The sequence below is a fragment of the Anabrus simplex genome, chromosome 1 (assembly GCF_040414725.1).
Source record: "Anabrus simplex isolate iqAnaSimp1 chromosome 1, ASM4041472v1, whole genome shotgun sequence".
NCBI lineage: Eukaryota > Metazoa > Arthropoda > Insecta > Orthoptera > Tettigoniidae > Anabrus > Anabrus simplex.
In genome coordinates, this window is record NC_090265.1 from 1,179,727,922 (window position 1) to 1,179,751,710 (window position 23,789).

Sequence of the window (23,789 nt, forward strand, 5' to 3'; positions counted from 1 at the left end):
AAACACAATAGTAAATGAGTATGGCTGACAAGTTGATGCCCGACACATTTCTTTTTATCTTAACTGAGACTACTTCGTAATTATTCTAAATCGTGTCTTGCTCATCGGTTTGAGATTTCCTGTCTGTGTCCTTTATGTTTTAGGCTTCCTTGGTTTAGAGAACCATCTTGTATCTAATACTGATGTATCGGACCTAAAGATTTTTTAAAAAATTTAGTTTCCCATTTTCACACGAGGCAAATACTAAGGTGTATACCCACTATCTTCCCAATTCTAGCCCTTTTCCATCTTTATCACTGAAAACCTTCTACAAGTTAGTGCAATGTTAAACCCCTAGCAAGGAAAATGTATATGTTAGTAGGCCCTGATTACATCCACAGTAGTTTCTTCCTATAATGCAAAGTAAATACAAGTCATTATTCTAGAAGCTGTACTTTTATGGCCTTGGAATATTAAATTTTACTCAGTGTGGAAGTGTAACATGTTATGTCAATTTAAATCTGCAAATCTGTTTAGTAATTCATCATGTTCACCCTTTCTCTCATTCAACACCTATTGCATCTCAATTGTTTCATTACTGTTTGTTCCCAGGCAGTTTGTTCTGTTCTAAAGCATAGTGTGTCAACACTGTTAGAAGACTGTAAACCATTACTGGCTGACATGCTTGGTCTTCTAGTCAAGAGCTACGAACTACAGCCTCATCCTGCAGCGCTAGATATCACACATCAGGTGAGTACTGTTTTAACATTATAGGAGTGTGGATATGTGTAATCCTGTTCAAGAACCATAGACAGTAGCTGAATTGTCCTGAGAATTGGGATACCAGTTGCTGTGGGATAGGAACAAGCATTTATGACATATTCTGAATCAGGCCCAGATCTATAAATAATTTGTTGAACACTTTTATAAAATTAAAAGCAATTGGTGAAAAATTAAGATAGAATAGATTGATGTTTAATTAGATCTAATTTGTTGAACACTTGGTATAGATCTTCAAGACAGTGATTTATGTTTATTGAAGTATACCAGCAGATCATAAGAATTTTCATGTGTTGTGTTACATCCTCAAGACTTGACTTATTTTAGTGTATTATTTATTTACATAGTTTACGCCCACATTGGAGCACTTAAATCAAACCCAAATACATTTATGTTAACAAAGAATTAACTGAAGATTTAGCTTGCATCATCTTCTTCCTCTCCCAAAATCTCTTCATTCTGGCTGACCTGGCTGCCCTTTCTTCATCAGATATGACATATTGTTTGTGTTGTACAGTTTTTAATGACAATCTTATTTGTTTGTTCTTCAGAATCCTTTTTTTCTTCTCTATTTTCATTTTGCTTCATTGTAATATTCAGCTCTTTTAAATCATTCTGAACTTCTTTAAACCAATTATTTTTTGTTTTACTTTTCCAAAAGTAATTAAATAGTTGTTTTATTATCCTATTATCATTTAATCTAGAAAGATGACAGAAAAAGGCAATTCTTCTTTTTCTCATCATATCTATTATAGATTCACTTTCCCTATTAGATGAGAAGTATTATGCTATCTGTTTTTGTTATATATATGGCCAATTAGTTTCTTAAGTGTTTTAAGACCTTATTATTAGAAGACCATATCAGTCAATCATCCACACTGCCATCCTTGCTACTTCTGAAAGGCTGCTAATCCCCCCCCATGCCTTTTGATGAACCATTTGTTAGTCTGGTCCCTCGCCATATACCCATCTGATATGGTTGCACCTGCGGCTTGGCTATCTGCTTCATTTGAATGGACAAGCTTCCCCACTGCACCAAGACCACATGGTTCACAGGAGAGGTGTGTACCTTATTACATTTAATGTAATGAATCTGAGCTCTTCTAGATTTCAGCCCATGACTAGCTTCCCAACTTAATGTTGTGTGGAGAGAGGACATCCAAACTCTGCAGAGATATTCAGTGTGGATGTTTGGAGTGTAAGATATCAACAGTACCTAATACACACAGGAAATTGAAGGGCATACAGAAAGGTTTGTATTGGTGGTGAAAGACAAGGCTAAAGATTAACTCTGATGAACAAATGGAGTATCGTACTCTGATAAACAAATGGAATCTAACAGGTTTAATACATTAATGGAAAGGAAATAACAAAGTTTTATGAATATACATACATAATACAAAACTATTGTATGAAGTAGGAGAAAAACACACACAAATACTGAAAAGGAATAAATCTAGATCAACTTTAATGCATCAAGAACATTTGTATTTCCCTTCCTAGCTTCTGATCTTGGATCATATGTGTGTCTGAACCTATTATTGTGATTTTCCTGGTTGTATTCCACATACTGTATCTGTTTCCATTACACAGTTTTGGACAATTCATTTGTCATCTTGTACACTTTCCACCCTTTGGCTGGGTCTGTTGTCAATTCTGGAGTAAAATTTTATGATTGCATGCCGTTGCTGATGCCATCGTACTGTGGGATCTTAAAGCTCGCTCCTAACCTGTAGAACATATGCCCCTAGCCTAGCATACAGGTGCTACCTGATAGGTTTCAGAGGCATTTCATCCTCTCAGGGACCATCACCATCCCAAGTGGGTACTTTCGGTTGAAGGCATTGGCCCTCTCAGGGTATCAGATTATTTCTTGCCACTGAACAAGTTGATTGTGCGATTACGGTCACACAGCTGTGAGTTTGCATTTGGAAGATAGTTCAAATCCCACGATCAGCAGCCCTTAAGATGATTTTTCATGGTCTCCCATTTTCACACCAAGCAAATACTGGGGCTGTACCTTAACTAAGGCCTCAGCTGCTACCTTCCCAACCTAGCCCTTTCCCATCCTTCCATCACCAAAAACCTTTGATGTGTTAATGCATCTTTCCGCCTAACATATTTGGACTGTTATATTTTTGTACTGTATTTCATGAAGGATTTCAATGATTTTGGGATGCTGAACTTCATCAAGTATCTTTTCAACATAGATACTCTATGGAACTGGCATGAATTCCATTTTTGATCATAATGTCTGTGCACAAGGTCATTAAAAGAAATTTGATGTAACTTGCACAAGTTCATTGAAAGAAAATTCAGCATAACTTATATGAAAAACTTCCCTTAAAGTAAACTTATTTCTAACTTTTTCTACCCCCTGTGGGTTGGAGACGCAGATGAAGAATACACCTACAGTATCCCCTGCCAGTCCTAAGAGACTGTTAAAAGGTGCAACATCCCTCCCCTCCCCCCCCCTGGGTGGGGGATGCACATGAAGAATACACTCCCAGTATCCCTGCCTGTCGTAAGAAGTCAATAAAAGGGGAGACGAAGGAATGATGGACTTAGAACCATGAGACTACATGTGATTAGTACTATTACGTGAGGAACACCATGGGTCGATATTACTTGCGACTAGTACCACCATGTGAGGGACACCATGGGTCTACGTTACCAAGGAGCCAAGTCATTATGTGAGGAACACCACGGTCTGGGCATTGTCTGTGATTAGTACAATCGTGTGTATCTCACCGAGGAAGGGGAGCGGGCTGCATGGACTAGTGTCTAGAGGGAGAAGGTGCCGAGCACTGCGCTCACATGTGTTGGTTCCACTGTGTTCAGAAGGGTCTGTATTACCTATGAGTAGTACCACTATATGAGAAACACCATGGGTTGCCTGCGATTAGTATCACTATATGAGGAACACCACGGGTTTGCGCATTGCCCATGATTAGTACCACTATGTGAGGAACACCATGGGTCTGCATTGCCTGAGAGTAGTACCATTATGTGCGGAATACCATGGGCATGTATTGCCTGTGGGTAGTTCCATAATATGTAATACACCATGGGTCTACATTGCCTATGATTAGAACCATTATGTGAGCGACATCATGAGTATACATGGCCTGTGATTAGTCCCACTATGTAAGGAACACCATGAGTCTGTATTGCCTGAGAGTAGTATAATTATGTGCAGAACACCATGGGTCTGTGTTGCCTGTGGGTAGTACCATAATATGTGATACACCATAGGTCTGCATTGCCTATGATTAGAGCCCTGCACGGATATAAAAAATAACATCTGCATCTGCACTTGCATCCGCATTCACGAATCATCTGTGGATATTATAAATATTTACCTACAGTATATTACACCCAAGATATCGAAACGGATAGATCTGTTAACATAATACAATGGGCCAAACACCTGGCACCACAACCCCTACAGTCACCGGTTTATGAGGGATTTTCTCTTGCGACAACTACTGACGTATTGACCTTTGTTCCTTTCTTCCACTAATTGCGGGCAGAAGCCAGTTACGCTTAGGTCAGATTTATGGCTTTATGATCTCAAGGCTCTATATATATATATCACCATTCTCCCATACCAATATCAAGGGTTGCCTAACTACAAGCATAAGTAAGAGTATACCAGATTGAAAATCAATAAACATAATTATTTAGAAATGATCAGCAAAATTATCCGCACTGGCGTACAGTTTGTATCCGCCAGGACACTAACTTTGCAGATAAATCCGCGGATATCCACATCCATGCTAGGCTCTACGTATGATTAGTACCACTATGTGGGTGGAACACCACGGATCTAGCCGGTGACCGCAGTCAGTCGCATGATGTGAGGAATGCCATGTGTCTTCGTTGCTTGTGAGTAGTAACCTTATGTGTTACCTGTGAGTGGTGCCATTATGTGTGACATACCATGGGTCTACATTACCCGTGATTAGTACTGCTATAGCAGGAACACCGTGGTTCTGCTATACCAGTGATTAGTACTATTATGAGGGGCCAGTGATCTGGATTTTGGACCCTTTTGGACAACAAGCATCATTTCAGAAAATCAGGTAGTGTGAATTGGATCCACTGATAATTTTGGATTCATGGTCATTTTTTCATCATCATTTGTTTTATATTCTAGTCAGTGGATACATTTTGAAGTTTTAATCATCGTTTCATTTCGTTACACCTTGTACCATTAGGGGCCGATAACCTAGCTGTTAGGCCCCTTTAAACAATAAGCATCATCATCATTATTATTTTTCTCTTAACCTCTATTTTCTCGAGGAATACTTTTTTTTTTAATTTTGAGCAGTTGTCATTGTATTTTTTGGGTTTTATTTATAATTGAATAGTGAAGTGATGGTCGTCTGTAATTGCTTTCGAACACTGTATGTATCATTATGTGCCACACGTTGTTCATAACATTTTTGAAGATCATTATACATGTTGATGAACAAAGTTTACTGTAAGGGGACAAAAAATGATGTAATCTTATTTTGTAATTAAGAAATATTTGTAGATGGATCATCTGTCATGAAAACTGATTCTTTTAACATGCCCCATATGTAGACCTCTGGGGCTGTGAGAACCGGGGAGTAGGAAGAGTATGGAAATGGAGTATCTCCAAAGTGTCGTTGCAAAAGGGTGACTCCTCTGCAGTGTGAGCTGAAGCTCCATCTTGCTGCATCAGTTATCATTGGAAGGGTAAATTTCTGTTGCGACATAAACAGCACAAATCCTGCAGAGTGGGATAATAATGAGGTCTCTGTTGACTACTTGATTCACTGCTTTTGGATTTTTTGCAGCATCTCGACAAAATAAGGGCCCAATATACCAAGATCAGATGTGTTGCACTAAATCATAACCTGCACTCTGTGTAGTGGTTTCTGTATAAAGATGTCAGGCCATTCCAACTCTAAAAAATGAGTTGTTTGTCGGCTGATGTAGCAATCAAGATGAGTATAGCCTTCATCTGAAAACTATGTGTTGCAAAAGAAATCTGAATCCTCGAATGTTATGAAGAACACTCAGCTGCTATACTGTAATTTGGCTTTCTCATCCCTTTCTGTTAGACTCTGAGCATCATTCGCTCAAACCAAGTTTCAGCGATGTTCATCATAGACTATGCTTTGGGGACTGTAACACCTGCTGGAGTAGTCCAAGATTCTTGTTTGTGGGCATTGACCTTGGGCGCCCTGCTGTCCCATTTTGTTGACATAAAAGACTAATCCCATATGAGAGAACTTGTCAACGACAGCTAACATTGTTCTCTTATTTGTTGCCTCCTTCTTAAATAGCTCCTCGTACTGTTCTTTAACATGAAGCGAACTAGGCCCATTCTAATGCCCCACTCCACATGACCGGAAATAATGTTCCACGATAAACACCTTTTACTCTATTGTGACTACCATAAATGCAGAAATCAACAAAACACTGAATTCGCTATAAATGTCAAACTATTGTCGGTATGTACAATAAATAAATACTTTGTTGTTAGGGAAACATGGTTACATGAATGACAGAGTAGCAATTATTTCATTGTTGTTTGATTTGCCACATACCAGACTGGGCATGGTACGCTAGTCAAGTTTCGTTTCAGTTTTTGTGGGGATGGGACAGAGAGTGGCATCATCACTGCCTTCTCACCAAAGCAGGCACAGTTTGAATCCTGGCCAAGGCATATGGGATTATTTAAATGAAAATTCACATACCTGTTGTTTTAAATCTAAAGATAGCTGGAGATCTCACGACTATGATCACGATATCAACAGGCATGTAAAATTACAGGTTTGCTTGCTTGCTTGCTTGCTTGCTTGCTTGCTTGCTTGCTTGCTTGTTCCTTTAATTTTAATTTTGTTTTATATTTTTTATTCTTGTTCCTGTTGCAGAATCCTTCCATCTGTCACAGTCCTGACTTGGCCACATCCTTGTCTTGCATAATCCTATTTTGTTCCCAGAGTAATGATAATGAAAGGTACTCTGTTTTCATTATATCTGTAGGAATAGTATATTAATTAGAACATGTACAGAGAGGGAAAACTTCAGATTTTATCTGAGATTTCAGACCATGAATGTGGTCAAGGAAGAATTTCAATCATTTAAGGGGAAGGATAGGTGGATGATGATGATGATGATGATGATGATGATGATGATGATGAGTTTTGTTGTTTAAAGAGGTCTAACAGCGTGGTCATTGGATTGATAGTTGAGTTAAAATGAAATATGTAGCTCAAGGGAAAGGCAGATGTCAATAAAAGATATACCATATGTACAAAATTACATGCAGTATTTTTACAGAGTAATCCTTCCCAAAATTGTATGTCACTAGTAGGCCTGTTAGTACAATGGTGTGATTCAAATTGACAAAGAACTTTGGACTTGATGGAAATATGATGAGGAAAGGAAAGGAACATGGTCTCCTGTAACTCTGTTTCATCAGTGCATCATTTATTCAACTTAAGACTAAAAATGACTAAAATAAAAAAGCCACCAACCTCAGGTGGTTTTGAACTCAGCACTTTGGAAGCATAAAAACAAATAACTAACTAGGCCTTTAAGGTTGACAACTCTGTGTTTTACAAAACAATGTAGATTACATGATTAAATGTGAAATATGTAATCTACTGAATACTATTTTCTTTTTAATGTCATATTGTTACTTTCCAAGATTTCATGCATAATGATAGTTTTTGTTTGATATATTTTTAAATAATCACTGGAATAAATTTTTTTTGGATAGTATGCTTTTCCTTTTTCTGTACCAAATCAACATGAAATTATAATTACTTCATATTTATTTCCTCCTGGATCCTAAAATGTCCCTATGATGTATTGATGTGTATTTCCTTTAACTTTCTGTTATGAAGTGAGGCTTCCCTTTAACTGCCCTTATTATCTTGAATGGTGAGTTCGAATCCCACTGTTGGCAGCCCTGAAGATGGTTTCCCGTGGTTTCCCATTTTCTCACCAGACTGGACCTTAATTAAGGCCATGGCCACTCCCTTTCCCATCCTTGCATTGCTAAAACCCTTTGATGTCGTAGTACGATGATAAACCACTAGCCAAAGAAAAACAAAAATATTGAATCTGAAGAAGGAAAATATTTCTGTTGGTATATTATTATTGATACTATTACCTGTTTTTACTATTTGAATGATGAATTGTTTTTGCTGTAGTTTCTGATCCTCTTTGGACGAGATACAGAGCTAAGACCTACAATGCAGACACTGCTACAAGTGATGTGTCGACATGTCATGATGCGTTGCTTCTGCCCAGGAACTAACATATCAGAACATAGTGATGTAGTTGAAGGTTTCTTCAACCTCATGGCCCAAGTGCTCAAGAAGAATCCACAACTATTTGCTAACTTTGAAGGGGAAGACATGGCAGCACTCTTCCAGTATGGTAAGGCTCTTAGATTAAATTATATATAATGATTTGATTTAATCAGTCAGCCAATACAGTACAAATTCAGTGTTTTATTAATCACACAGCTCAATCCTAGCCGAGGTTTCATCAGTGTTGTTTTCTTGATTAATATGTGTATAGTCAAATATATTGAATAGTTTCACAAGAAGGTAAACTTTTAACTATGATTACCAAATGTTCAAAATATTTTACTGCAGAATATTCTACATAAATGTAATGATTAAGAAATATCTAGTCATGAGACAATGCATATGTTCACCCATTTACTTGGATGCCATATGCAGTACCCCATTTTTCTTCAGTGTACTGGTCGATACTTTTTTATTGTTTTCTTCCTTTATTGGTCAGTGTTCTTTTTTTCATTCATTAATTTATTATGTATTTTGTCGTAATAGTTTTGTTCACCACATTGATACTAGATACATTGGTGTGAAATTATTCAGTATTATACATTTGGCTTTCTACTCAATAATCAAAATAAAATAATAATGATAAAGCTACAACTAGGGACAAGACATGTATGATTAATAAGTATTGACAGGTAGAATTAATTTTAATTTTTTTAACATAAACTGTTGGTTTCTTTTCTAAGGCTGACTGAATCATTTTCTTCTCTGAAAGAATATAGTGTGTGCTACAACTTATGTTTATAATCAGTAGTCACTGGCAAATGTCTTCTTCTTCCTGGCTTTTTTCCCCAGTTTATTGGGATCTGTACTTGATATGGATGTGCCTGAGTTTTACGGCTTGATGCCCTCCCTGACACCAACTCTACGTGGAGGGATATATTCACTATTGCATATTTCTGGGGTGTTTAGTAGTATGACATGTTGTGTGCATGAAGAGAAGTGTGTTAGGACAAACACAAACATCCAGCCTCCGAGCTAGAGGGATTAACCATACGCAGTTAAAATCCTCAACCCAGCCAGGAATCAAACCAATGCCCTCTAATCGAAGCCCAGTAAACTAACCATTCACCTAAAGCTGTGTTTACACTAAGTGCAATTTCCTCGCGAAATAAATTCGCGAGGGAATTGTGCCTAGTGTAGACGTTCCCTCACCCCTGAGTAATTGCGGAGTGAGGGCCCTCGCTGCGAGCCGGAGGTCAGTCGGTTCTTGTCCGCGCATCAAAGGGTTTCGCTCATCGAATTTCTCTCAGTGTAAACGTGGTCCCCGTAGTTGCGCGAGGGATGAATCAAGAACACTGTTTGCAGCTCATCGAGCTCTACAAAAATAGAGATTTTATGTAGATTCCGAAAAACAAAAACTATTTCAATCACAATAAAGGAGAAGATGCGTGGAAGGAAATTAGTTCCCAACTAAACTTTCCTTTCTCTACAGTGAAAGCGAAGATGAAAGCGCTACTGGGATCATATCGACGTGAAATATCGAAAGAAAATAAGAGCAGAGTCACTGGATCAGGTAAGCTATTACTATTGGTTTATAATGCAAAATTGTTTCAATTCATTACTTTTTTTAACCTACAAGTACCTATTTTGAAGCATTCGTGGGTCATTGTGAAGAACTTCCACTAGTGGGCAGACAACAATACATTCAGAAGGCACAAGCCCTGAACATTTGGATTCATCATATTTAGATGGGCTATTGTGCTTGTGACTAATTTCACTTGGTTTGTAATTTATTTTTTTCTTCCATTATTTTATCTTTATTTTACATTTTCACCCATTTTTGTATTGATCCACAACAATTAACAAATACATCTGTACCGGGCGGTACACCTCTACACCGTTTATTTAAAAGTTGCGCCAGTTGAAACTCCTCTTCTGGAGGAAGGTTGAACTTTATCTACTCTATTCTCTACTTTCTCAGAAGATGTCACCACGTGGAAACTTTTGAGTTTTTGAACTGTGTCACTTTTGATGTGTTTTTGTTTCGCTTGAAGTAAGAAGTGTGAACTTTCTCTTCTAGAGGACACTACTGAAGATCAACAATAGCGCACCCTAGTGCGGAGTCAAAGAACTATTTTGTTGGAGGAATTTTTATTTCAAATGTTTGTTTCTTGTTAAATTTCTTTCTGTTATTGTTTAAGTTGGCTGTATACCCCTCTTTTTCCCCTTGTTTTAGATTTATCCAATCCCGAATTTCTTTTAGTAATTTCTGACCAATCTGGTGTATCTTCCCCCAACTTGTATCTGTTGCGGGGTCCTATCCAATAAAAACATTGTGGGCGGGTGTTTTCATTCCCCTAACGCCTAGAAACTTCCGCGAGAGTATATAAACTGCTGATTTTAGGGTCTCCGGGCCACTTCTGTTCCATCTTTCAGTGTATTAAGTACATAGCAGGAGGCGGGAAGCGCCTCTTTCCTCGGCGGCGGTCAACAATAAGGTAATGGCCGATTAATAAATTCTTTCTTTTCTTGCCCAGCAGTTTAACTTTCGGGGCGGGTTCTAAGCGTTCAACCATGTAACCTTTTCCTAAAATGTAAAAACAACTGGTATCTATTCTATTTTAAAACGACATATCGGGATAGAGAGTGCTTAACCCTCTCGAGCTCCCACTCACATCGTCTTGAGGTGAACTTATTCTCTCAACCAATTCTTCCGTAATGTAATGTAAATTGCTATTACGTCACCTCTGTAGTATGGGATTAGCCCTTGCATCAGTGGCCTAAGAGCCAAAGTAGGTCTTAAAAACCAAGTTTATTAGGAGTGCAAGTTCGCCTCCTCTCAAATTGTTTTAGAGGTCATTTAATTAACCTGCTTTTCATTTAATAGACCTCAGTAGATTGGGTATTTTACCCCTGTGTTTATGTCCGTTGAGGACAACTTGAAGGTGGAGTTTGGTGTGGCCTAGGAGAGGCTTAAATTAAAGAGCGTGTGGCTCTTTTGGAAACGGAGTGTTGTATGCCTCGAGGAGGCTTTACTGTGTAATTTGGAGCAAGGGCTCCAGGGTTTGATTGGGGTCTTCTGCCCCTTTGTTAAAATTTGTATATCGGAAAGTTGGGCTAGTTGCTCAAAAATTGTGAACTCAGGGCTCGAAGCCCAAACTCTGTAATCCCTGTAATTGTACATTTCAAATTGTGTTTCGGCTACTAAGTACCTGTTCTTTGTTATTACTTAATATTGAAAAGGAAATATAACCTTGTTAACTTTTACATTAACTTTGATTCCGTAGTTTGAGACCCATTCACGCCCGCACCTTCTTACACCTCTACCTACCACCAAAACACGGTAACAAGTGGTAGCAGAGCGTGGTTGAATGGGTCTCAATTTAGCCCCTTTTGACGGCGAGACATTGTTTTGATCCGAACTCTAACCATTTTCTCAGTTGCTGGCATTTTTGAGTTTTCCAAAATTGTTCTGTCATCATGCCCGGCCCTCGCGATGTTCTCCTCCTTAACTATTTGCGCAAAGAGGAGTTGATATATGAGTTAACTATCAGAAACGTTCAATCTGGAGGCACGGTTGCAATAGACACTAACAAGCTTAGAGAGTCCCTTGATTTGCCCATTTCCATCCCCAATTTGGGAGAGAAAGAAATTGACGACTCTCTTTCCACGATCACGGAGAATATTACTGGGCTAGCTTCCGTAGTTAGTTTTTTTGATGAAAATGATCCGTCTCCTAATCAAATTAAGCGTGTGCAAGGCAGGCTATATCATTTTTCGAATAGGGTTAACGATCTGTTGTCTCTAAAACTGAATGATGTTCAGAGGAAGGAAGCTAGTACGCTCCTGGAAAATATTTCCGAATTATCTAATAAGGTCACTCAATTGTTAACTGGGGAAGTTCCTCCCAAATCTGATCAACCCACCATAGTGAATCCAGGTAGTGAGGAAGCGCCTCCCAAGGGAGAAGTTAATAGGATAACCGTTGCTGCTCAAACTATCCTTGCCATTGAAACCTTTACCTACTATGTCACCCGGGTTTAGCAGCTTGCCTCATCCATTGGCAATGTTGCTAAGAGGTATCTCTAAGTTTTCGGTCAACACCACCAGTGAAGTTATTTCTTTCTTAAGGTTTTTAGTTGAATTTCAGGATCATGCCCTCGTATTTTCGCTTTCCCCTTGTCAAATTTTACAAATAATCTATCCTTATGCTATTGGTGTTCTCTCAGATAAAATAGTAAGAGCCATAGCTGAACAGTCATCTATCGAAGATTTCCATGCACATCTGCTTGCAAATTTTATTCCTGCCCGCGCGAGGTCATCTCTTATTCAGAAATACTATTATCGGGTACAGCGCTTGGATGAAAACCTGGCAGACTTCATCCAAGATATTAAGTTTTATACTAGGGTGTTTGCTCTCCACTTCCCTGAGGATCAAATTGTACAAGCTATTGTGGAAGGCATTTCACCATCTTATAGGTCATACTTGTGTTTTGCGGCGTGCCCGCAAACTTTCTCTGAACTTGAAGCGTTGGCCGTCTCAGCGGAAGGAGTTAGATACGCCGATTCTTTGCGTGTAGCAAAAGAACCCCCGCCTTCTTTTAGTAATACTCGGCCTCCACCTCGCCGATCAGTTACCCCTCGTAAATGTTATGCTTGCGGGTCGCCTGACCATCTGCGCAATAAGTGTCCTCTGATCAAGTCTAGTAGGGCAAATAATGGAGCTAGTTCATCACAAGGCTGTTTTAAGTGTGGGGCCTTCTCACATATCGCCAAAAATTGCCCAAACTCAAATAGCACCCCCTCCTGCTCAACTTCTGGTGCAAATTCCACCTATGCCAATAATAAAAAGTGACTAGTGGCTTCGGCTGAGTCGACTAATCCATCTTCCCGAGACTCAGCCCCTAGTAAACAGATTGTAAATGCAGAGAACGATCAGCCTTCAAGTTCATCTTTTGAATGCCCTAAAGAATGTCTTAGGATTGCGGCGGATACCCCCGCACCTGTTCCTTTTCTTAAGATTGAGGTAAATAACGAGCCTATAACAGCTCTTTTAGATTCAGGTAGTGTTTGTTCGATTATTGCGGCTGAATGGTATTCTAAATTGAAAACGGTTTGTAAACTTCCTGACTATGTCTCTTCTCCTGTTCAATACGTTTCGGCTAATTCATCTCCATTAGAAATTCTAGGTTCCTTACTGGTCAAAATTCGTGTTTTTAAGTTTACATGGAAAGTTAAATTGTTTGTGGCCAAGCAATTGTCTTGCCCCATTATATTGGGAGCTGACTTTATTTCTCACACTGGTCTTGTGCTCGATCTGCAGTCTAGGTCGTGCACATTCAAATTTGCTTCTAGTTGTAAAATCCCACTATTAAAGTGTAATTCTGTGTCATGTTCTTCTATGTCGCCTATCCAGGATGAGATGTTGTTAGACCTTAGACATCTACCTGAGAAGCAGGCTGATAGTATTCGCAAACTGTGTCAGTCGTTTCCCGAGGTGTTCTCTGATACTCTTGGTGTTACTGACCTTATTGAATACAAAATTGAGGTTACGGATTCGATTCCTGTCCGTTTTCCACCGTATAGGCTATCTCCACCTAAAATGAAGGCTCTGAAGGAAATCATCGATCAGATGTTGAAGGACGGTATTATTAGGCCCTCTAAGTCAGCGTATTCTTCGCCTATTTTTTTAGTACCGAAACCCCAAGGAGGTTTCAGGCCTGTCATTGATTACAGGGCTCTCAATCGGAAGGTGGTGTTACAATCTGTGCCCCTTCCCGACCTTCATTCTTGTTTTTCATGGTTTCGTAAGGCCAAGTTCTTCACCATCTTGGACTTAAATCAGGCCTATAATCAAATTCCCCTTGCCGAAGAGTCTAAACACCTTACAGCGTTTGCCACGGACTGGAATTTATACGAATACAACCGCGTGCCTTTCGGGCTCCCCACGGGGGCAGCTGTGCTCACTAGGCTACTAGATAGGGTCTTCTCCGACATCAAATTCGAGTACTTATATCACTACTTAGATGATGTCGTAGTATTTTCAGAGACTTTTGAAGAACACCTAGATCATCTGCGAGAAGTTCTCGATCGCCTTCGTAAGGCTGGGTTAACTGTTAAGTTGTCCAAGGTTGCCTTCGCTAAGCCCTCTATGTCTTTCCTAGGGCATATTGTGTCACCCGATGGTGTAGCAGTTGATCATTCTAGAACACAGGCCATCCGTGATTTTAAACCTCCCAAGGACATTAAAGGTATCGCCAGGTTCATTGGTATGGTGAATTTCTTCAGAAAGTTCATTCCTAACTTTGCTAATAGAGCGGCGCCCTTAAACCTTCTTCGTAGGAAAGGCATCAAATTCGAGTGGGGACCTTCTCAACAAGCCGCTTTTGAAGACCTTAAATTAGCTCTTTGTAATGCCCCTGTACTTGCTATGCCTGATTTCTCGAAGAAATTCATCGTCCAAACCGACGCGTCGTCGTCAGCAGTAGCTGCAGTCCTTCTTCAAGAGACTGAACTAGGGAGACGACCCATCGCCTATGCGTCTAGGACATTGTCGGCTCAAGAAGCCAAGTATTCCATCTATGAGCTCGAAGGTTTGGCAGTCTTATTTGCCTTAGAAAAGTTCCGTCTCTATCTGGAACACGTTAAATTCGACCTGGAGACAGATAATCAAGCCTTAAGCTGGGTCTTAGGTAGGCCGCGTCGTACTGGTCGTATAGCCCGCTGGGCTATTCGTATTTCCGCCTTCCAGTTTGATGTTAGACATATCAGAGGTACCGAAAATGTTGTTGCTGATGGACTCAGCCGTATGTTTCATAACGACGTAGAGACCCACGAACCGGTCGACAGTTCATCACCTTCCGAGTCCATACTATCTGGTGTTAATGCCATCTTAACAGATGCTCCCATGCTTTTTAGGGATATTGAGAAATACCAACGTGAAGATCCGGCGCTGGCTCCGATAATGGAAACCCTTTCTTCTGGGGAACATGCTGTCCCTTATGTTCTGAGGAATGGTGTTCTATGTTGCCCTTCGAGGCATGATAAGTTGATGAAAGTTGTTGTTCCAGCGGTTCTTGTACCTATGATCTTCAAATACTATCATGAGACCCCATTGGGGGGGCATCTTGGAATCTTTAAAACTCGTGAAAAGATTCATGAAATGTTCATATGGAAAGGTATGGACGGTGAAATTCGGGAACTTGTAAAAGCTTGTAAATCTTGTTTGATCAGTAAACCCACCATGTCCACTAAAGTAGGCCTTTTGTCTTCTCATCAAGCGTCGCGCCCCATGGAACGCCTGTATATTGATTATGTGGGACCCTTCCCCCAGTCAAAGGGTAATGCCAACAAGTTCATCTTTGTGTGTGTAGATGGTTTTACAAGATTTTCCTGGTTATTTCCGACTAAGCTGGCTACCGCTCAGTCAACTATTACTTGCCTAAATTCTATTTTTGCTTCTTTTGGTCCGTGCCAATACATTGTATCTGATAATGCTAAGGCTTTTACATCTAATTTATTTCGTAAATTCTGTTTTGACTTGTCCATCTCTCATGTAACTACTTCCGCTTATTACCCTCAACCATCTCTGGCTGAACGGGTTAACCGTAATCTCAGGTCCGCACTTATTGCCTATCATCATGAAGATCATTCTAGGTGGGACACGTCCCTGCATTGGTTAGCTTTTGCTTTGAATTCGGCGGTTCATGAATCACACATATTTACTCCAGCTTCTTTGATGTTTAAGTTCGTTCCCAACACGCCGCTCTCTAACCTCTGGTCTCTGAATGACATTCTGCCCGAGACAATAGATCCGGACAACATTAAAGATCTTTGGAAGAAGGCTAAAGCTAATCTTAAAGTATCTCATGAAAAGGTTAGGGAAAGGTATGATCGTGGACGGAGACCCACCACTTTGAAGGTAGGTGACCAGGTTATGGTCAAACATTTTGTTCCCGCGGGCAAGCTTGCCCCCAGATTTCATGGGCCTTGTATCATTCTCGATTTTCTTACGCCGGTTACCTTATTGCTAAGTAATCCAGCCACCGAGAGGATATTTAGAGTTCACCTGTCCCAGGTGAAACCGGTGTAATTTCTGTATTAACTTGCTTCATATTATTCTGAAAGGATATGAAGGTTATATTTTTTTTTTTGAGTTTCACTTTTAAGGCATTCTGCCCCTTCTATAATATTTTGGTTTTAGATGTAAGCCTTTTGTAAAACCCACCCCGATCCGTTAAACTGCCATCCTGTTCTTGCCACGGCCATTACCACGCTCCCGTCTCCTGCTCCACCTTACACTGTGGCTTCATAATAGTAAATGCCATGGATATCTACACGCCGCTGGCCCCTCAACCTCTCCACAAGCCTGTACCCTCAAAGAAGATGATAGTCCAACACAATTCTGCCGCCTAGCTTTAATGTTACAGCGCCCCCGCAGCCGCGCAGCGCCGTGCAGCGACTGGGGAGGGGGATGGGCCCCCTCCTCTCCAGCGAGGACGACATGTGCACGGCGAGCCGGAGCTCTCCTCCCGGCCAAGGCTGACGTGCGGCGCACGACCTGCTACTTGCCCGCAGCCTGTATATGTTCACCGCGGGCGCGGCATGCTTCAACACCTCTGCTCCCCTCATAGTGCGGGCGAGCGGTATCTCAGGGTACTTGAGGGGTCCGAGCGGCCTCCTTTTGGACGCAAGCTGCAACGGCCGGTCCGGCCATCCAACTTCATCAACATCAACTACATGGACACTTACTATAAGAGATAACTACATTTGGGAATTCAACAGCAATATTTGGTGGACCGTGCAAAAAATTTTTCTTCACTTCTAAGTATTAAAAGTTTATCTTCAGAAATTCAAATTCTACAAACTTAAAGACTTTCATTCACCTGCAACAACAACATTTTGAAACTGAATTAAGAAATCTTGTAAATGCTTCTGCTATCTATCTTCGTATCAGCATCATTACTTGGACTTTGTTTCAAACTGATTTCATGTGTCACCCCTGGAGGAACTTTTGGGGGGGGAGGTCTGTACCGGGCGGTACACCTCTACACCGTTTATTTAAAAGTTGCGCCAGTTGAAACTCCTCTTCTGGAGGAAGGTTGAACTTTATCTACTCTATTCTCTACTTTCTCAGAAGATGTCACCACGTGGAAACTTTTGAGTTTTTGAACTGTGTCACTTTTGATGTGTTTTTGTTTCGCTTGAAGTAAGAAGTGTGAACTTTCTCTTCTAGAGGACACTACTGAAGATCAACAATAGCGCACCCTAGTGCGGAGTCAAAGAACTATTTTGTTGGAGGAATTTTTATTTCAAAAGTTTGTTTCTTGTTAAATTTCTTTCTGTTATTGTGTAAGTTGGCTGTATACCCCTCTTTTTCCCCTTGTTTTAGATTTATCCAATCCCGAATTTCTTTTAGTAATTTCTGACCAATCTGGTGTATCTTCCCCCAACTTGTATCTGTTGCGGGGTCCTATCCAATAAAAACATTGTGGGCGGGTGTTTTCATTCCCCTAACGCCTAGAAACTTCCGCGAGAGTATATAAACTGCTGATTTTAGGGTCTCCGGGCCACTTCTGTTCCATCTTTCAGTGTATTAAGTACATAGCAGGAGGCGGGAAGCGCCTCTTTCCTCGGCGGCGGTCAACAATAAGGTAATGGCCGATTAATAAATTCTTTCTTTTCTTGCCCAGCAGTTTAACTTTCGGGGCGGGTTCTAAGCGTTCAACCATGTAACCTTTTCCTAAAATGTAAAAACAACTGGTATCTATTCTATTTTAAAACGACATATCGGGATAGAGAGTGCTTAACCCTCTCGAGCTCCCACTCACATCGTCTTGAGGTGAACTTATTCTCTCAACCAATTCTTCCGTAATGTAATGTAAATTGCTATTACGTCACCTCTGTAGTATGGGATTAGCCCTTGCATCAGTGGCCTAAGAGCCAAAGTAGGTCTTAAAAACCAAGTTTATTAGGAGTGCAAGTTCGCCTCCTCTCAAATTGTTTTAGAGGTCATTTAATTAACCTGCTTTTCATTTAATAGACCTCAGTAGATTGGGTATTTTACCCCTGTGTTTATGTCCGTTGAGGACAACTTGAAGGTGGAGTTTGGTGTGGCCTAGGAGAGGCTTAAATTAAAGAGCGTGTGGCTCTTTTGGAAACGGAGTGTTGTATGCCTCGAGGAGGCTTTACTGTGTAATTTGGAGCAAGGGCTCCAGGGTTTGATTGGGGTCTTCTGCCCCTTTGTTAAAATTTGTATATCGGAAAGTTGGGCTAGTTGCTCAAAAATTGTGAACTCAGGGCTCGAAGCCCAAACTCTGTAATCCCTGTAATTGTACATTTCAAATTGTGTTTCGGCTACTAAGTACCTGTTCTTTGTTATTACTTAATATTGAAAAGGAAATATAACCTTGTTAACTTTTACATTAACTTTGATTCCGTAGTTTGAGACCCATTCACGCCCGCACCTTCTTACACCTCTACCTACCACCAAAACACGGTAACAACATCAAACGCTATTTTTTAAATGGGTGCGGTTTCGATACGAAATGTATTTCTAGATTGAATTAATATTGTGTGATTTTTAATTATTAGCATTCCTATTTGTTCATTTGACTTTTTTTTAAATACATATATAATATTGAGTCAATTTACTGTTTTAAATGTGATTAATTATTATCCTTACCTTCACATAATCCTGAAGTGTTTCAATAAACGCATCACAAACTTCTGGGACGATTTTTTATATTGTGCACTTCGATATTTTTAAATAAATACTGCAAACTTGTGTACGAACACCAGTTGCTAAGAAACGCAGTGTGACAGCCAACCTTTCTGTCACTGTTACTGCTTCTCTGAATGTTGTGTCTTGTGTTTCAACTTTTTGACTGATTAGTGAAACGAGTTGTTCAAAATCTTGGGTACTCATGCGGACGAAGTTCTTAATTGTATCATCAATGGGTTCCTGTACCATTTCTCTCATAAGGCTGTTTCCATATTGGCTTCTTCCAAGGAATAATTGTTTGCTCACCGAGCTCGATAGCTGCAGCCGCTTAATTGCGGCCAGTATCCAGTATTCGGGAGATAGTAGGTTCGAACCCCACTGTCGGCAGCCCTGAAAATGGTTTTCCGTGGTTTCCCATTTTCACACCAGGCAAATGCTGGGGCTGTACCTTAATTAAGGCCACGGCCGCTTCCTTCCCACTCCTAGCCCTTTCCTGTCCCATCGTCGCCGTAAGACATATCTGTGTCGGTGCGACGTAAAACAACTAGCAAAAAAAAAAATTGTTTGCTCCACCATCGTCGAGGGTGCCGATTTTTCTTCTTCTCTTTCTTGATCAAAAATGACATTGATATGAAAGAAAACGTGGCTGCAGTGGCTGGAGGGACAAAACAAGTTTCCATGTTGGCTGCAAAACAAGAACAGAAGCGTTCAGGCTTGTCGAAGGCGGCTCGCCCCACTCGCGCTATTTTTCGCTCTGAATTGCGCTCTGTTTTGGGTAGTGCGAAATTTCACTCGAAGCGAGTAAGTTTCATCCGAGAGACTTTCGCGAGGGAGTTTCGCCAGTGTAAACGCAGCTTTAGGAGCTGGACACTCTGACAAATATAATTTTGTAAATTCACCCACACTCCAATTTAAATCTAAACATAACCTTTAATTTCAAGAATGTACCCTAAATCATTTTGTATGTTTATCTACCTATTATGTACTTCAGCAAAAAGGCTCTACTAGAAATGATCTCCATGTGCTATAATATGTCCACGTAGCTTTATAAAGAGAAAAACACATTACAGTAGTGGTTCTGTCTGTGCTTGAATTACTTCCTAAAATGTTGTGCATTCTTAACGTAAATGGATCATGTTCCAAGTCTTGTACCTCACATAGTTATAAACATGTATGCAGACATTACTTCATTTTTTAATAGTTAAGAATACTGCAATACATTTTTCAACTGATCTTTGTCAACATATCAACATAATAGTCAGGAATTGTATGATTGATGTCGTAATAGCTGATATTGTCTTGTACTGTATATCTAATGTAACAGCTGGGCTGAGTGACTCAGACGGTTCAGGTGCTGGCCTTCTGACCTCAACTTGGCAGGTTCGATCTTGGCTCAGTCTGGTGGTATTTGAAAGTGCTCAAATACATCAGCTTCATGTCGGTAGATTTACTGGCATGTAAAAGAACTCCTGTGGGACTGAATTCTGGCACCTCAGCATCTCCAAAAACCATAAAAGTAGTTAGTGGGGCATTAAGCAAATCATATTATTATTATTATTATTATTATTATTATTATTATTATTATTGTTGTTGTTGTTGTTGTTGTTGTTGTTGTTGTTGTTGTTGTTGTTGTTGTTGTTGTTGTTGTCGTCGTCGTCGTCGTCGTCGTCGTCGTCGTCGTCGTCGTCGTCTAATATGACATGAATACGTTCAGATATTCATTCCATTTTATGCTTTAAATATTTATGTTTGAGTTTGCCCTCTATTTCTTATCTTCTTTTACCTCTGTACACCATTGTTTATCTTTGTTTATTCTTTACTCTCTCCTTATCCAAAACTGCTCGCATCAAGACTGAAGATCACTTAAGAACAGTCCCCTTAATGTGTATGAATACCCACACCCTTGATGAAACTAGGAATTTGAAACAGACTCATAGAACTAGAGAAACTGGAATTAATAACAATAGAGCCTATCCATGAAGATGGTTGTATGTGGAGTTGGCCGTTGTCTTTCTGTCCATTTTACTGTATATTTGTTTCTCCTTTCTATTGCTTCCTGTATTCATACAGATCTGTCACTTTATTTACCCATTGTATATATTCTTATCCTTCTTCCTAGCTTCCTGTTTTTAATGAATATTTTGTCTTGATAATAAATATTTACTGTACATATTGTTTGGCCAGTTACCCTGCTACAGTAATGAGTAGACCATACAGCCAGCGTCTCAACGCCAGGTGTCTGGCGGTAGTAAATAACCCCATCCCCCATGGTGCCCAATGGTTTCGGGCAGAGAAGTTTCCTTTGGTGGGGATGATGGTCCCCTCAGTGTAGGAAATGACACTGAAACCATCGAGTAGCGTCTGACTCCAGGTTAGGGGCAGCTGCAAATGGCATCTGTAATCCATGTTAGGAGTGACCTGATCATCTGCTGACAGAAGCTCTACAATGCCTTTCAGAATGGTGACCCCATTGTAACAACAGCCTTAAATGAAAATGGGACTTTTAAAGATCTCGGAAAAGACTAGAGTGTTCTCCAGAAGCAGCCCACAGTTCTTATGCTAGGGGGACTGTGAGAAGTGGGCGACCTATAGAGAACAGTATAAAGGTGGCAATAATCAACCTCATGTCACTGACTGGAAAATCAGAAGAGGTGATGGATTTTATGGAGAAGGAGAATGTAGCTATGTAATGACAAAGTTTGTTAAGTCTGAATCATTGCAGTCTTCAGAAAATATCCTCAAAATTAATTTAGACAGTAAAGAAATTCTTCTGCGTGCATCTAAAGTTGACATAGGTTATGCTGCTCTTCGTGGCACTTGTGGATTAAATGATAGAGGTATATTATTGTTTTAAGAGGAATGGTAGCTTTGTGCAAGAAGTTATTGGAATGGCCATCTCTGACATTTAAACCGACTAAAGGAATGGAATTTCTTGTTTCGATCCAAGTGTAGCCTAGTAACCATTACGCCTAAGCAGCAAATGGCTTACCATAGCTCTAAATGTCTTTGATGAAATGAATAGATCTTGGGTAATGAAGGTAGTTCATTTCTGTTTGTGAGAATGATACCTTCAAAGAGGTGGTGAATTCTTTGTATTTAAACAAAGATGAGAGGTAAGATAACTTTTGGCTCTGCACTGTTTTTACAACAGGAAATTTGAAAAGAGGAAGCTTGGCTTTATTTCGGAAAATGATACTAATATTGTCATGGAAATGCTTAACTTGAATGTAGTTTTTTTTGCAAAATAATTATAGTAAAGAACATGCTACAAGAATCCCTTGTAACACAAAGAATAATATATGATTAGGGATGACATATGTCCTCTATTTTAACACCATGAAAAGCATTTGGACGGATTTTCAAATAACTGACAAATGTCCTCTTTTTTTTGTGGGGGGTTAAAAAAATTATTTGAACTTTGTGCAGTGTTAATAGGTTACAATTAGGCTGTAGGCTTCTTAAGAACCATTCTGTGTGCTTGCTGGTTGAATTTTGATGTTCATGTCTCCTTTATTACATTTTTTTCTTTCTTATTAACGTACAACTATCATTATAAGAATGTTGCAAAATTTGGCTTGTGCAATGTGTAAAGTTTGTTAGTATTCATAATTCAAAGTTAACACCATATATTTTTTCATTTTTTATAGGCACACTTACATTATCAATACCTGAAGTACCTGCATTGAAAGCTGCATCATCATTTTTAGTGAACCTTATTTCACAGAGTCGAGATATTCCTGTGTTGCTGAATGTGGTTCAGGCAGGAGGAGATGTTCTAGTCCACAGGCTGCTACGTTGTGTGGGTAAGTACTATAATTACTGACAATTGGGACTGGAAATGAGTCACTAATACACACAAGAATTTAAAAAAATGGTAACAGAGAAAAATAGAAAAGAAAAATAATCTCTAAGAAGAAGAATCTGGTATTCAGATAGGAGATGACACTATCAAGCTACAGAAAGAAAGAAAGAAAGAAAGAAAGAAAAAAGAAAAAACCTTTATTAAGGATAGGGGAAAGAAAATTTCACATCGGAGGAGGATATCACATAGGTACTAAAAGTTGTTAATATTTCTTCTGTAGGAGAAAAAGTTGAGCATATGGTAAAATATTGTTTTCTAAAAACAGATTAATCTTCTGGTACCCCAATACAATTCTGTTGTTGATAGGTGTAGTCTAATTTTGGGGATATCAGGAGGTAATCCTGATAACCTATATCATAAAATAACCAGATCAGTTCAGATAATCATTTTTAAGATATGTCTATGAATGAAATTAAAGCAGTCTTTGTCTATGCTTTATTTGAATTAGAGTGCATGGTAAATGTATAATCTTAACACACGCTTTGCCAGTTAAAACTAATTAGCATCCTTGTGATCATTGTACACGATGAAGTGTTATTTTACGTAACCCATTTTTGTTGTTTAGAAGAGTGGCATACAGTTCAGCTTGTGCAATATCTTAAATATTATTGCTCTAAGGTAAACAAATTCATTTCATATAACCTCAAATTTTTCAGTCTGTTAAATTCAAGATACAAATTTATAAAACACTAGTATCTTCCTAAAGAAGAAAACAGTTCATTTTTAGTGAAAGGCATGTTTCATTGTATAACATTTTCAGATTCTTTCAAATCACGTATTTGCATATGTATATACTGTATGTACAATATTTCACTGATTTTAAATGGATGATATTACGAACAAGTTAGAAAGTCATTTGAATGTTAAAATTTTGTATCTAATATTTTATGCTAAATACAGTAAAACCTCAATTTAGCATTTTTATTGGGGCATGAAATTGTTTACCTAAAATCAAGATTTCAGCACAAAGCACACCTTTTCTAGAAATTGTTAACGTAAATGGCACCAACATGCATTATTTGTTCGATAGAACAAAACAAGATGATACTTACCCTACACAGTACTGTAGATCTTACCATATTTCACTCATCCATCCATTTAATGTTCATAACAGAGATAACTCGTGCAGTCATTTTCAAAATCATAA

At 39.3% G+C, this 23,789-nt stretch overlaps 1 protein-coding gene across 1 annotated transcript in view; it reads left to right on the forward strand.

The window, feature by feature from the left end:
• Positions 1-23,789, forward strand: part of cdm (importin-13-like protein cdm) — a 168,834-nt gene that overhangs the window by 132,212 nt on the left and 12,833 nt on the right. The window contains exons 14-16 of the mRNA XM_068228660.1: positions 592-729; positions 7,956-8,184; positions 22,428-22,583. Coding sequence (XP_068084761.1) covers positions 592-729; positions 7,956-8,184; positions 22,428-22,583 — 523 coding nt within the window. The remainder of the gene's footprint in view (positions 1-591; positions 730-7,955; positions 8,185-22,427; positions 22,584-23,789) is intronic.